Source organism: Girardinichthys multiradiatus, chromosome 9, assembly GCF_021462225.1.
Source record: "Girardinichthys multiradiatus isolate DD_20200921_A chromosome 9, DD_fGirMul_XY1, whole genome shotgun sequence".
Classification (NCBI taxonomy): Eukaryota; Metazoa; Chordata; class Actinopteri; order Cyprinodontiformes; family Goodeidae; genus Girardinichthys; species Girardinichthys multiradiatus.
The window spans coordinates 8,401,995-8,418,173 of record NC_061802.1 but is presented as its reverse complement, the minus strand read 5'-3'; the positions used below and the strand labels follow the sequence as shown (position 1 = coordinate 8,418,173).

The 16,179-nt window shown below is 40.9% G+C and overlaps 1 protein-coding gene across 1 annotated transcript; it reads right to left on the bottom strand.

Moving 5' to 3' along the window:
• Positions 1-365: 365 nt before the first annotated feature.
• pgm1 (phosphoglucomutase 1) lies at positions 366-12,604 on the bottom strand. Its single transcript, XM_047375733.1, has 11 exons — positions 12,265-12,604; positions 8,071-8,233; positions 7,776-7,919; positions 7,459-7,584; positions 7,182-7,372; positions 4,859-5,013; positions 4,655-4,770; positions 4,436-4,571; positions 3,946-4,129; positions 2,418-2,552; positions 366-1,056 (listed from the first exon to the last, which is right to left on the bottom strand). Exons 1-11 carry the CDS (start codon positions 12,508-12,510, stop codon positions 967-969), a joined length of 1,686 nt encoding a protein of 561 aa, XP_047231689.1. The 5' UTR covers positions 12,511-12,604; the 3' UTR covers positions 366-966.
• Positions 12,605-16,179: the final 3,575 nt, after the last annotated feature.

Below are 16,179 nucleotides of genomic sequence, written 5' to 3'. Positions count from 1 at the left end.
GAGGAAGACCTCTGAGCAGTCATTGACATCCTCCACAAGAAAGTAAGCCACAAAATATCTGTTAAAATAGCTGTCTGTTTCCAAGCATGTTAAAGGAAAGTTAGGTGGAAGGAAAAGCACAGTAGAAAAAAAGGAAACCACTTATTGCTTTCCTTTGCATTATTCTTTATTGGGTCTTATAGATTATTCTATTAGAAATAAACTACTGAAATATATCACTCTGCATGTAATGAATCATAGGTTTCCTTTATTGAACTGAATTACTGAAATAAACTTTTTGATCATATTTTATTTTACTAAGATGCAATAGCAACCTTAAAAAGTGTTAGATCGGAAAATACAAAAATAAATAAATTCAACCACTGTTGTTTTCCACAATGCTTTTATTCATAGTTGGTTCATTATTTCTTAATACCACTGCTGGGGTTCAGGTTTAAAGGCGATGCCGGTGGCTTGGAGGAAAACAGAAACAGGAAGACCCAACATCATGACAGGGGAAAGTGATGAGAAAGGCTGCCCAGAATGGCTGATTTCTGCTCAGATTAGTGGGGTCTGCTTTGTGTTAATTTGACATGCACCAGAGTCGGATAGAGGCAGGCTCCAGTGCACTTTTATTTTTTATGAAATCACAAGTGACAACATATTCTACCAGGGTGATAAAGATGCACCACGTCTCCAAACTGTTCCTGCAAATCTGAACGTCTAACAATGTCTTTATGTCAAGCAGGTGAGTGAAATGTGTCAGGACAGTTAACTGTACCCCTCGGACATTATAAACAGCCTGATACATGACTGTGGTTTAGTACAAAAAGAAGGCAGTGAATAAGTCAGAGTAATTCTCGTGTATTTTCTTATTTTTATCCTGCGTTTCCCTTTTTCAGCCCAACTAACAACACACTGAGGCTATGACAGCATTCAGGGGCAGCTTAACCCCCCTAAAGAAAGTGGAGGTAATCTGTTGCTGAATCATGTGATCACAGTTGGGCCGGTGCGTCCGGTCCTTTCATGGAGCTGGGAGACCTTCAGGGCGATGTCCACCAGAGGGGCCAGCATCACCTGGACAAGGATAGAACAAAAAGAACTAAGTGGAACAGACTTCCTGTTTAGTTTAGGAACTTATATGCAATGTGAAAAACGTGTGGCTTTCATAAACAGCATGAAAATACTGGAGAGACCAAGCTGTGAGGTATAATCAATAGGTAGAACCTGAAAATATAAACTAAAAAAAACAACAAAACATTGCCTACCAAGCTGTCACCACCTCTTACCGTCTGTAGGCGGTAGTGACACCTAGTGGTCCTTAAAGTCATTACAGCTGTTAAAGCAATTCATGCAAAAGACTCATTATGAAGTCAGGTTTTTCTTTATATGCACTGAAATTGATGGACGAATGAAAGAATAAAGAAATGAATGGACATCCAGACAAACAAGCAGACAGATAAATGGATGGATGGAGACACAAATATTGATTGGAAACACAAATATTTTCCAATATTTATCCAGACCTGGAAAATACCTAAATGAAATGTCATAGTTTTCCAGTAAACATAAAGACTGAGTAGGAACCTTTTAAAAAGTAACTCAACTCATAAATGGACATTTTATTTTTAAATATCAATGTCAAACAATGGTTTGGGAGGAAGTAACTCATGTATTACGTGTTAGCCCAAAACGATGCAACCAGATACACTTCAAATAAACGGCCATATTTATTTGTAAAATAACGTTGTTTAACCCAGCAGGATGGAAAAAAATCCTGAATTTAGTTTTGTAACAAACTCCTTTCTCCAGTTTCCTTTTGGTCTGCAAATCAAATCTAACCAGCATCAGCCGACTGAATCATTCCCCAAGGGATATTTTCCTGTCAAGCTAAGAGTCGGCAGCAGTATGTTTCTGCTTAACGCTTTATTCATGCTCCATAAGCTCAAAGGAAAATGAAGAACCAGAGAAGAACTGTTTTTCACTTTCTTTCTTTCTTGTACTGCATCACCTCCCTGTCTACACCAGTCAGAACCACTTTATTAAGTGTCAGCTGGAACATGTGCTCTTTATTTTTCCCCAATGTGATTCTCTCTTTTCCTACATGCCCTGATAAGCTGTCAGAACTCAAAGCTTTGCCAAACATCTCCATCATCGTCAGCTTGCCTGTTGAATAAAATGTCTGACACTTGTTTTTCCGAGACCTCCACGCACAGAGAGCTGGCAGACCTGCAAGCTTCAGAGGAGTCCAGTTCTGGGACTCCTACTGTAATCTGGGTGGAGGGTGCTATGACACAGTAAATTAATATATTTTTTCCTTGACATTACTAAAGGATGACATACTAAAATATTCAGAGAAAAGAAGAATGTTTGGACTGCTCCTGAACCCGTTTCTGGTTATTGTCTTATCAGCTGAGATCACTGCTCGTTGTCCTGACCTGTGGATCCTGAAAGATTTTCTGGGCATCGTTCTCGTAGCTGTCTATGTAAAGCCTGATGGTTGCTCCCGCGCTGCCTGTGCCGCTGAGACGGAAAATGATCCTAGAACCGTCAGAAAAGATGATCCGGAGGCCCTGAGAGAATAAAGGAGAGGTAAGGAGAGACAAGCTAAAAAAGAGAAAAGAAAATAGTTGCTGATAGAAACCATGTGCAGGTGTAGAAGATGAGGATTTAGGATGCATATGGTGGGATGGCAACACTTGAGTGATGACTTAAATCAAGCATCAGGGCAATTTCTATACAAGTACCATTATTATATCCAATAATGTGGGTTCAGTCTGAAATATTAAATCGTTTTATAAATTTGAGCATGAGAACCTTTTTCACATTTCATTATGTTACAGTGAAAAGCTTCAACATATTTTATTGGGATAAATGATTGAAAAAACAAAAGCCATCTGTGAAAGGGAAATAAAACTGAATAAAAGCACCATGCAGGCCAAGAAACAAAGCACACAGCTCAGGGATGAGGAATACCCCAGGCTTTAAACATCTCCCAGGGTGCTGTTCAGTCTTCCGTCCAATAACAGAAAGAATGGCACAGCTGCAACCCTATCAACACAAGACTATCCACCTAAATCAACAGGCTGCACAAACCGAGCAGCCAATAGGAGGACTCTAGAGGAACTGCAGAAATTCACAGCTCTGGTGGGAGAATCTGTCAACAGGACAACTATTAGACATGCATCACATAAGTTTTGTCTTTGCTGAGAAGTGATAAGAGGAAATTTAGTGTTAAAGGAAAGACATTTGCAGTTTGCTACAAACCATGTAGGGTTAACTCGTGTCAGATGAGACCAAAACTGAACTCGTTATGGCATGGCAGAAAACATACATGAACAGTGAAACACAGTGTTGGCAGCATTATGCCACGGGGAAGCTTTTCTTGAGCAGGGACAGGAAAACGAGACCAAGTCGGTGGGAGCTTAATTCAGGGAAATCCTGGAAGAAAACCTGTTCAGGGCAGCAAAAGGTTTGAGACGGGAGGTTCACCTTCACACAGAACAATGACCCAAAACACACAGCCAGAGCTACAATGGAATGGTTTAGATCGAAGCACATCCATGTCTTAGACGGCCCCAGTAAAAGCCTGGACTCAAATACAATTGAGTATATGTGGCAAGACTTAAGAATAGATGCTAACAGATACTTCCCATCCAATCCGACTGAGCTTGAGCTGTTTTGCAAAGAGGAATGAACATAGGTTTCAGTCTCTAGATGTGTAAAGCAGCTGGAAACATACAGTACATAAAGGTGGTTCTACAAAGTATTCAATAAGGAAGATTTAATAATTAAAAAAAACACTACGTGTTGGTCTATCACATCAATCTCTAATACAGTTTAGTGAGGTTTGTGTTTCAAACATGACAAAATTAGAACGTTTCAGTGGGGTATCAATACTTTTGAAAAGGCCCTGTCATAACAGCAGGAAAATGAAGAGATCATCTAGTTTTGAAGGATTTCTACCTGGTTTTTGGACACACTACCATCCACGGGATCTGTATAGGCAAAGTTGTCAGAAACAGCCACCACATACGTCTTGTCACCCGATGAGAACTTCTTTCCAACAAAGGACGGGTCGGACATTTGTGTCTCCAGATCCTTCATCATCTTGTTTGCAGAATCTGAGTCGACCTCCTCATAGTCGTACCTAGATGAAAAATTGGATGCAGGTGACACAAAAATAGAGTGGAATAAGGAGAGAAGACAGTAATTTTTATTTCATAGTACTAATATTTTCTTATAAATGAAAGGAAACAGGAATGGAAAGTCTTTACGCATCTACAGGCAGGGGGCGCATTACAGTAAACACCTGGCAAGAAAAGCATTAAATATCGTGTGCTGCAGTTCCCTCTTTTACCACTAGGTGGTGCAAAACAAACTAGGAGACTAACTTTCATCAATTAATTCATGAATTTCCAACACAGTTATAACCCAAGCTTGTATTATTTCTGACCTTGTGAAAAAGTTCCTGCCAAACTTCTGCCAGTGATCCTTCATGATTTCCTCCACACTCTGTTTCCTGGTGGCCAAGATCGACAACCATGCAAGCACGGCCCACAGGCCGTCCTTCTCACGGATATGATCCGAACCTGCATGTGTAACAAAGACGGGATGTAAACGAGTGGCCAAGGAAGCCAGTATTCTCTTTTTGGAGTGCCAGACTTGCTCTCACCAGTGCCAAAGCTCTCCTCTCCACACAGCGAGAGTTTACCAGCATCCATCAAATTACCAAAGAACTTCCAGCCTGTTGGAGTCTCATACAGCTGCATCTTCAGAGCTTTGGCCACACTGGGACAAATTGGGACACATCACAAAATCAAAAATGGATCTATTACGTATGATTAAGATAAACAATTATTTAATGTGTTTTTTTTACTTGTCCAGGGCCCCACTGGTGGGCATGCTGCGGGCCAGGCCTTTGACGCCTGTCTTTTTGAAGTATGGGATGGAGGTAATGTTGGCACCAATGACAGCCACAGAATCGGAAGGGTTTACAAAGAAGCCATGTTTACCCAACACCATGTTTCGGTCCTAAACGGGAATCCAGAGAACATTTATCATGTAAAGCCCACTGTGACGTCCGTTGGTTCTCCTCCAGTCAGGTATGGCATATTAAGACAGAAGACCGGTGCCACGATCTTTCACGAGCCATCGATTTTTAATGCTATCATCTGCTTAGCAGAAAGTGTGTTTTTGTGCTTCGTTTCGTCTTTTCAGCATATTCCATTATGCCTTTCTCTTCAAAAATAAATATTTACCCAACCCAAACATTATTTCATAAAATCCAGCTTAGCAGTATTCGGCACAGTTTGGAAAAAAAAAAAAACGATTCAACTTTTTTAAAAATGCAAACTGCAAAGAAAATATAACAGGTCATATATGAATAAGCCTGTCAGGAAATTATTTCATCTAAAACTTGTGCTATTTCTTCTTCTTTGGTGGGTGGGGGGTAATCAAGGGCCAAAAGTACCCAGACGTTTAGTAAATTAGAAAGGTGTTAAATACTTTTATGTAGGGTTAATTGAAATGCATCAAAAGTATAAGTATTAACTGTTCAATCTTTCAGTACTTTTTGGACAACTTGCTGTTCTTTAATGAGCTTAATGACAAAATCCACAACAGGTTTTTGATCCATGAATCAACCAATAAATCTGGTTCAGTCAGAATTGACATTTAAACAGTCCTCCTCATCATGCTGTTCACATTTTCACTTCAAATCACCAATAATGACACCTATCATTGATCACAGTGCCTCGTCATTGCAAGGCGACAAACAGGATGTTCTCAGATGGAAGTGGCCACTGAGCTGAGAGTCACAGGGGACAACAAGTTGCAATAGAGATACAGAGAGACTGGAAGAGTCACAGAAAGGCAAAGAGCTGGATGTTAGTTTGCCCACATCCCACATTAATGACCGCTTCACTGTGAACAATGCTGTGTGGAACCAGATCATGAATGCAACTCAACTCCAGGCACTTTTCAGGGAGGTGAGAAGCATCCAAGTGTCACCATTAGAAAGCGTTTACACCAGCGTGATCTACACGCTAGCCGACCTGGAACGGCACCAGACAACACCACCAGGCACAGGCACCATCGTCTTGCTTGGGCCAAGGAGCATTTACACTGGATGAGGGACCAGTGGGCCTCAGTGTCGTTCTCTGTCGGAACTCAATTCACGTTGAGAAAAAATATTGGACGCCAACGTTGTTGGAGACGTCAAGGAGAGCGCTATGTATCAGCCACTGTTGTCACCAGATGACCCTTTGATGGTAGTGGTGTTACAGTGTGGACAAGTGTGTCTAGCTATTACAGAACTGCCCTACACTTTGTGAATGGTACAGTGATGAGCCCAAACTACTTGAATAACATCATTAATCCAGTCACTGTGCCCCCGCATTACCGACACAGGCCTAATTTCACTTTCACGGATGACAATGCTTCAGCATTGAGGTTGCATCATTAGTGAACGGCTGCTGGGGACAGTGGACCTCGAATGGACTGGCCTGCACTTTCTCCAGACCTGAATCCTTTAGAAACTCTATGGGGTCACCTGAATCGGCGTCTAGAGGCTTGTAACTCTGTATCCCAGAACCTCAATGACCTGTGGGCTGCTCTTCAAGACAAGTGGGATGCCATGCCTTACCAGACAATAGGAGTACTTGTTAGCAGCATGAGACATCACTGTCGAGCTGTAATTGATGCTTAAGGACACATGACACGTTACGAAGACACTGATATTTTTGTTGTGGTATACCCACCACTGTTGGTTTTTGTCAAATTGTTTGAGATGAGGAAATCACCATTCCATGCTTCTACTTAAAATGATAAAGTATCACTGTATCATGAACTTTTTACATTTACTATAAATTTTACTGTGATAGCGAAATATCCCAAACTTTTTGTGAGGTGTGTATTAAAGAAATCTAATAACAAATTCACTAAACCTGCTGCACTCATTTTTTTTATTGCTCTGTCGTGTATTGTTTAATTTTTCTTATTCAATGAAACATGAGATAAGTGAAGATGAAAGCAATAATTTGGATTCCTTAATGCGGGCTATGAATTACAACCCAAAAAGAACCAGGTTTAATAAAGTCCTTTCATGAGCAGTGACATCATCAATTAAAATCACGGCTCACAAACACACGGCTAGATTTAAAGCTGCAAAGTATTTCCCAGAAAAACATGTTGTAACTTACACCATCACCATCAAAGGCAGCTCCAAAGTCATAGTCTCCACTTTTCATGGTGTTGACCAGGTCAGCAGCGTAGGTCAAGTTGGGGTCAGGGTGATGACCACCGAAGTCCTCCTGGGGGACGCAGTTGACAGCCGAGTTGACAGGAGAACCCAGCTCTTCACAGACTATCTTCTTAATGTAAGGACCCACCACTAAGGAGAGGAAAAGTATCAGTAAGTAACACATATGCTCATACAACTCTGCAACTCCTTAATATTTATCTGTGGTTGCTTCATACCTCCATGCATTGCATCCAGTCGAACATTAATGTGGTTAGCAGCAGAAAGAAGGTTCTTCAGAGCAGCAAAATCAAAGATGTCCCTTAACATCTCAGCATAAGCTTCAACTGAGTCAACAATCTCCACTGATGAGAAAATATGCACATTTTAGACTTAAATTGTCAAGATCTGGACACTAGTTGCAACAAATTTCAATTAAATATTAAATCAAAACCGCTAAAGGTTGTGTTAGAAAAAAAGATTTAATGAACCATAAGAATTTTATATACATTTCTTGTTGCTCAATATCAATTTATAGACAGATGTTTTGCTGTACCTATGAAGGGCTTAAAAGTGTCGACTTCAAACGTTTGCTTCCCAGTCGTAGCCAGATCCACTTTCAGCTCTGGGCAGATATGATACTCCTGCAGGCCTTTGCTGATCTCAAAAATTTTGTTTGTGATGCCTTCCGGAGCAGGTCCTGGAGAAAAAGAGTGGTAAGAAAACTATGATTAGCAGAAATACTGGATTAATAACACATAAAATGCAGAAACATATGTATGTCAATAAAATGCTGCTTTGTGCATTTTCTCCACGGCAATCAGAAGCTGAGGTTTGTACACTCCTCTCACCTCCGCTGGAAATATTGTACTTGATGCCAAAGTCTCCACTGGGGCCTCCCGGGTTGTGGCTGGCTGTGAGGATGATACCACCCACAGCCTTCATCTTGCGGATCACACAGGAGACAGCTGGGGTGGACATTATGCCATTGTGACCAATTACAAGGTGATTAATCTGCAAAACAATGCACAGATTAATCCACGTCTGGATACGTCCTCATATCCAACAACTAAGTAAATACACCACAAGGTTAAGGTAAAAAAAACAAGATGTTACTGCTAATAAAAAAACTGCAGCATCTTTAAACAGGTCATTGTTAATATCAGGTGTTTTGATGTAACAGGAACATGCATGGGGTCAAATCCAGTTTAGTAAACCCCACAGCCTCTTCTATTTTCATTTACTTCTGTTAATGCTGATGCCTGCTGGTACTTGACTGTTGCTGCAGGGGAGGTTAACCAAAAATAGAGCCCCTTTGCTCCTTTTAGTTTTGAAACAATGCCACTATCTCCATCTTGGTATGTTTTGTGTAAACATCTGTACCTTTGTCTGCTGCTTGGTCTACATTAGCATTACCCAAAAATAATTTTCCCAAAATGGACCAAATATTGCTAAACAACCCAAATATAATATTTTTAATCTAGTTAAATTCACTAGAAATAGTGGTGAGGTTTGCACATCTCTGCTTTTTGGCAAAATGGCCTTCTAAAGAAAAGGTCACACATTCTGTAGACTGTAACCAGTAGTGGCTTCTGTCTAGTAGTCAGGCAGTCTGATGCTTTCCATTGACGGTTTCATGACTTAAACACGAGCCTCTGGTGATTAAATGCCTTAAAGTCCGAATTTAAATCCCAAACAGTGATGCATTTTAGCCATTTCGGGCGCAGTTGCTTCCAAGGCCGCAGAGCAACGTGAGAAGATGCACGTCACGCCCCCCCCCCCCCCCCCCACCGGCGCTGATATCCCTTCCCTCTGGTCACTCTGTGAAGCAACGCGGAAACAAATCTTGACTTCTTCTTACAGACTTTTTGATATCTTTTGCAAGACAGAACGAAGTAGAGAGTCAGTGAAAACATTCAATCCTTCAGGCCGCAGCAATGCTGCAGCGTCAGTGCGCAAATGTCAAAGACATTTTGACAAGCCATTTTATCATTTAATAATGAGCATCGTTAACGTCTGAAACAGGAGCCTGTCAAAGAAAAAAAAAAAAAAAAAAGATCACAATCAACATGAATTTAGATGCAACTGATGTGGGCATTAAGGGCAGTTAGAGTCCATTCAACTGGCCAGACATATTACTGATATACATGGTTTCAATTCCTAACACTTGAAACATAATGTTCAATGAAATATTGCAGGAAAAAGTCCTTTGTGAATGCGATATTACCCACGCTGATATGTCAACGAGGACAGCAATTTTATTTATGGTGCAGCTCTAGTTCCAGTGTATTGATATTAAAACTGTTTTTCATGATAGAGAGGAAAATTATTGTCTAAGGCAAACATTAAATCTAAAGATGAAGAGTGTTTGGGAGACCAGAGGTTTTCTATATCCATTTGTAGTGCAAAATGGTGGAACATCTTAAAAGGTGTTCAAAGTTAAATCAGCTAAAAGCAAACATGGAGAAGAGATTATTGTGAAGATTTACAGTGATCCATTGGGGTATTAATCACAGCTGGTATTGCTCATTGTAACAAATGTTAGCTGTCATTTTACAACATACAGGTCCTTCTCAAAACATTAGCATATCGTGATAAAGTTCATTATTTTCCATAATGTCATGATGAAAATTTAACATTCATATATTTTAGATTCATTGCACACTAACTGAAATATTTCAGGTCTTTTATTGTCTTAATACGGATGATTTTGGCATACAGCTCATGAAAACCCAAAATTCCTATCTCACAAAATTAGCATATTTCATCCGACCAATAAAAGAAAAGTGTTTTTAATACAAAAAACATCAACCTTCAAATAATCATGTACAGTTATGCACTCAATACTTGGTCGGGAATCCTTTGGCAGAAATGACTGCTTCAATGCGGCGTGGCATGGAGGCAATCAGCCTGTGGCACTGCTGAGGTCTTATGGAGGCCCAGGATGCTTCGATAGCGGCCTTTAGCTCATCCAGAGTGTTGGGTCTTGAGTCTCTCAACGTTCTCTTCACAATATCCCACAGATTCTCTATGAGGTTCAGGTCAGGAGAGTTGGCAGGCCAATTGAGCACAGTGATACCATGGTCAGTAAACCATTTACCAGTGGTTTTGGCACTGTGAGCAGGTGCCAGGTCGTGCTGAAAAATGAAATCTTCATCTCCATAAAGCTTTTCAGCAGATGGAAGCATGAAGTGCTCCAAAATCTCCTGATAGCTAGCTGCATTGACCCTGCCCTTGATAAAACACAGTGGACCAACACCAGCAGCTGACACGGCACCCCAGACCATCACTGACTGTGGGTACTTGACACTGGACTTCTGGCATTTTGGCATTTCCTTCTCCCCAGTCTTCCTCCAGACTCTGGCACCTTGATTTCCGAATGACATGCAGAATTTGCTTTCATCCGAAAAAAGTACTTTGGACCACTGAGCAACAGTCCAGTGCTGCTTCTCTGTAGCCCAGGTCAGGCGCTTTTGCCACTGTTTCTGGTTCAAAAGTGGCTTGACCTGGGGAATGCGGCACCTGTAGCCCATTTCTTGCACACGCCTGTGCACGGTGGCTCTGGATGTTTCTACTCCAGACTCAGTTCACTGCTTCCGCAGGTCCCCCATGGTCTGGAATCGGCCCTTCTCCACAATCTTCCTCAGGGTCCGGTCACCTCTTCTCGTTGTGCAGCGTTTTCTGCCACACTTTTTCCTTCCCACAGACTTCCCACTGAGGTGCCTTGATACAGCACTCTGGGAACAGCCTATTTGTTCAGAAATGTCTTTCTGTGTCTTACCCTCTTGCTTGAGGGTGTCAATAGTGGCCTTCTGGACAGCAGTCAGGTCGGTAGTCTTACCCATGATTGGGGTTTTGAGTGATGAACCAGGCTGGGAGTTTTAAAGGCCTCAGGAATCTTTTGCAGGTGTTTAGAGTTAACTCGTTGATTCAGATGATTAGGTTCATAGCTCGTTTAGAGACCCTTTTAATGATATGCTAATTTTGTGAGATAGGAATTTTGGGTTTTCATGAGCTGTATGCCAAAATCATCCTGTATTAAGACAATAAAAGACCTGAAATATTTCAGTTAGTGTGCAATGAATCTAAAATATATGAATGTTAAATTTTCATCATGACATTATGGAAAATAATGAACTTTATCACAATATGCTAATATTTTGAGAAGGACCTGTATGGTTTGTCGTCCCCCCAATGACCCTGCAAAGACAAGCTGGTATAGACAATGGATGGATAGATGATATAATTTAATGTTTCTGTTGTGTTTGTGGATTTGTATTTAATTATTTGTACTTATTGACTGATTATGTTATATTGACACGTATTTGCAAATGCAATAACTAGTGCTAAGGCACGAGGGGTAGAATTAGGATTCGTGCAAACATTATGCTACTCTTTTTTTTTTTTTTTTTTTTCTCAAGCAAGTAAATTAATAGTCAATTAATAAAAATAAAAAAAACAGTAAAAGATTGTGGTTTGATTATATGTTACAACTGCTTGCCATATCCTGCACTTCATCGGAAGGACCTCTGCTCATGTAGGGATTGGTAAAACATGACAAGTGAGTATAGTTCATTCTGAAGAGCTCGGAACCGGACAATAAACACAGACTGACTTAAAAAGCAGGCCAATAAGAGACTGACAAGGGAAGGCAGGAATGCTGCTGTTGCTCCAACCAAGGGACTGTGGAGAACTCCTAGGGGCATGCAGGTTATTTGGCAAATCGACAGTTTACTTTGATAGCATCAGTTGCATCACTTTTTAAATCAGCTTATTGTTGCCTGAACTAAAGGTTTTTTTTTCCCTCTTGCAAAACGCCTAATTAGGGTAAAGTTAATTATAGTTTAGCATCAAATGCAACCAGCTTTTTAATTAATCGTTCGGGACTAAAATGATATCGTATAAATGTAGAATACAGTAGAGTGAAGGAAGAAACCAGCAAACAACCTTGACAGCTAGCTAGATTTACACATGCTAGCAGACATGCTACATTAGTTCAACACAGAGAGTTGTTTTTTTTTATCACTTATTTTCCTCCAACTAACCCCGTTGGCTGCCGCAATCTGAACGATCAGCTGAATCGCGTCCTTCATGAAAAACCTCCCGTCTCCTCCCACCACCAGAGTGGCCGTCTGTCGCTCGGCTGGGTCGATGACGGAGATAATGCTCTGGATGAAGTTTTCCGCATAGTGCTGGTTCTGCTGGAACACCGTCACCCTCTTCCTCAGCCCGCTCGTCCCGGGCTTCTGGTCCGTGTACGGTTTGGTCTTAACGGTCGTAATGTTCACCATGTTTGACCTCCACTACCACCAGAGAGCAGCCCGTGTGATCCGCAGTGTAGTCCGAGCGACGGCAGGAGCTGAGCGGCTACACGTACACAGCTCCCCCCACCCCCTTCGCACACAAACCCGCCCGCCGTGTCGGTTTAAAGGGCAAGCAGGGACCATGATGGAGGATTTCCTCACACCCAGCGGCGAGATAACTTCTTAAACATTCAGATATCGGTAAAAGCAACATCAGTATATGAAACGTCGTCCGAGCTTCTGCTGGCAACAACTTAATGCTCACCCTCTACCAATGATCCACATGGCCCTGTCTTTCAGTGTTGAACCCTTTCTCTCTCCTAGACATGGCAATTGACTGAGCTTAACTGTAACTAATTATATGTGCTCTCTTTCAGACTCTAACCTTGAAAACTGGCTCAGAGTTGATTTGTTCTTTCTTTCTAGGTGAAACGACTAAAGGAGCTACATCCATTAACATTTACTTGTCCTTCCCATAGAAAGTACTGCTGGATCAGTGCTTCTGTGTTCTTTCTCTCAAACCCCCAGTCGGTCGTGGCAGATGGCCGCTCACACTGAGCCTGGTTCTGCTGGAGGTTTCTACCTGTTAAAAGGGAGGTTTTCCTCTCCACTGTCGCTACATGCATGCTCAGTATGAGTGAATGCTGCAAGTCACTGACTTGATGCAATCTGCTGGGTTTCCTTAGATAGAAAAACGTTTTATCCAATTTGAATAAAAAGCTAACTCCGACTGCACTGGTTAGGATTAATTGGAATGTATGTATCTGACTGTTGTGAAGTGCCTTGAGACAACATGTGTTGTGAATTGGCGCTATATAAATAAAACTGAATTGAACTGAATATGAAACGATGAAAGTCAAATGCAGCATAAGCTTTTCTGCAGCACCCTTTCGAGTTGGAGAAATATTTTTGTTTTTATATCTCGGCCATTAATCTAATTTTACCCAAAATCCATGACGGCCCTAAACTCTCAGTAGAACTGCTTGATGCCAGGTGAATAACTCAAGTCAATCAGTGTGTATTACCTTTTATTGCCATTTTACTCTTCTTATGCCTCAGTCGACAGCATCTTTTAATTTCGATGTACCTTGAAAAAGTGACAATGACAATAAAGATTTATCTTATCTAGAGTAAACTGGACTTTATTGGGTCTGAATCTGACTGTATAACTGGATTGTATTAGAATAGACTGGATTCTATATGATTTGCTGTGAATTGGCACAGTTGACATAAAATAAACACATAATTAAACAAAATTAAATTATTTGATTTTTCTAAAACAAAACTTTGTAACAAAAAAATAAAAATAAGAAAACAGAAGTAGTAACCCTGACCTGGTGGGGAGAACAATCTGAGTTTTACTGCAGTATTTGTGTATGCATATATTAATACATTTATGTGCTGCTTAACTGTTAGATGAGAAATATTGGGAAAAAATGCAGTTTAACTAATGTAGGATAAACAACACTTGTACACATCAGGCCTTTGTTCTTCTAGGGTCGAGTTATATACAGGTCCTTCTCAAAATATTAGCATATTGTGATAAAGTTCATTATTTTCCATAATGTCATGATGAAAATTTAACATTCATATATTTTAGATTCATTGCACACTAACTGAAATATTTCAGGTCTTTTATTGTCTTAATACGGATGATTTTGGCATACAGCTCATGAAAACCCAAAATTCCTATCTCACAAAATTAGCATATTTCATCCGACCAATAAATGAAAAGTGTTTTTAATACAAAAAACATCAACCTTCAAATAATCATGTACAGTTATGCACTCAATACTTGGTCGGGAATCCTTTTGCAGAATGACTGCTTCAATGCGGCGTGGCATGGAGGCAATCAGCCTGTGGCACTGCTGAGGTCTTATGGAGGCCCAGGATGCTTCGATAGCGGCCTTTAGCTCATCCAGAGTGTTGGGTCTTGAGTCTCTCAACGTTCTCTTCACAATATCCCACAGATTCTCTATGGGGTTCAGGTCAGGAGAGTTGGCAGGCCAATTGAGCACAGTGATACCATGGTCAGTAAACCATTTACCAGTGGTTTTGGCACTGTGAGCAGGTGCCAGGTCGTGCTGAAAAATGAAATCTTAATCTCCATAAAGCTTTTCAGCAGATGGAAGCATGAAGTGCTCCAAAATCTCCTGATAGCTAGCTGCATTGACCCTGCCCTTGATAAAACACAGTGGACCAACACCAGCAGCTGACACGGCACCCCAGACCATCACTGACTGTGGGTACTTGACACTGGACTTCTGGCATTTTGGCATTTCCTTCTCCCCAGTCTTCCTCCAGACTCTGGCACCTTGATTTCCGAATGACATGCAGAATTTGCTTTCATCCGAAAAAAGTACTTTGGACCATTGAGCAACAGTCCAGTGCTGCTTCTCTGTAGCCCAGGTCTGGGGAATGCGGTACCTGTAGCCCATTTCCTGCACACGCCTGTGCATGGTGGCTCTGGATGTTTCTACTCCAGACTCAGTCCACTGCTTCCGCAGGTCCCCCAAGGTCTGGAATCGGCCCTTCTCCACAATCTTCCTCAGGGTCCGGTCACCTCTTCTCGTTGTGCAGCGTTTTCTGCCACACTTTTTCCTTCCCACAGACTTCCCACTGAGGTGCCTTAATACAGCACTCTGGGAACAGCCTATTTGTTCAGAAATTTCTTTCTGTGTCTTACCCTCTTGCTTGAGGGTGTCAATAGTGGCCTTCTGGACAGCAGTCAGGTCGGCAGTCTTACCCATGATTGGGGTTTTGAGTGATGAACCAGGCTGGGATTTTTAAAGGCCTCAGGAATCTTTTGCAGGTGTTTGGAAAATAATGAATTTTATCACAATATGCTAATATTTTGAGAAGGACCTGTACATTGTCAGTGACCCTCAAAGCATGTTTCCTCATCATAAGCAGAAATATAGACAAAAATATTTTATTTAAATGAGTGAAAGCAATTGCATTTTACAAACAAAATGTCCAAAAAGATGTTCAAATATGGCACCTGCTATTTTCAGTTTTAAAGGGTGAATTTTGCAACAAAAACGTTGGGAAATAGTTCCCTGCTTGCCACAACAGTTTGCTTGTTGCATCACAGTGTTTGGTCAACTCAGCAGAGGACCTTTTTCTCTTTGAAACTAAAAACCCTGACTTTACTGTGAAAACAGTGGTTTGTAAAAAGTATTCATGAACCTTGAACCATTTTTTCATACTTTTCTGTTACATCCACAAGCGTTTTTTTTTCTGGGAGTTTATATGATGATAGTAAAGGATACAGGTTTTCTTTTTGAAATAAAATGTTTTTTAATCTGTAAAAGTGTCAAATGCATTTTTAGTCAACCCACCTGACTCAATACTTTGTAAAATCCCTTTTCGCTGCAAGTCGTTTGGGCTGGGTCTTAAGTAGCTTTACATTCCTTACAATTTAAAAATGTTTCCAATTTTCTTTGAAAAATAGTTGAAGCTCAGTCAGATTGGATGCATAACATTTATTTGGAAGTTTTGCTACAGTTTCTCGATTGAATTTGGGTGTGGACTTTAACTGGGCCACTCTAATACATGAATATGCTTTGATCTCAACCATTGTACTGTACAATCTGTTCAGTTAGGGTTGTGCTACTAGAAGATGAACTTCAACCTGTCTGAAGTCCTTCTCAGTTT

What these genes read in the sequence shown, in the direction of transcription:
- pgm1 (XM_047375733.1), bottom strand. Translation starts at nt 12,510, where the DNA reads ATGGTGAACATTACGACCGTTAAGACCAAACCGTACACGGACCAGAAG. An exon ending in AGATTGCGGCAGCCAACGGG is followed by an intron (nt 8,234 to 12,264) that starts GTTAGTTGGAGG and finishes ATTGTTTTGCAG; the next exon opens with ATTAATCACCTTGTAATTGG. An exon ending in CACTTTTAAGCCCTTCATAG is followed by an intron (nt 7,585 to 7,775) that starts GTACAGCAAAAC and finishes TTTTCTCATCAG; the next exon opens with TGGAGATTGTTGACTCAGTT.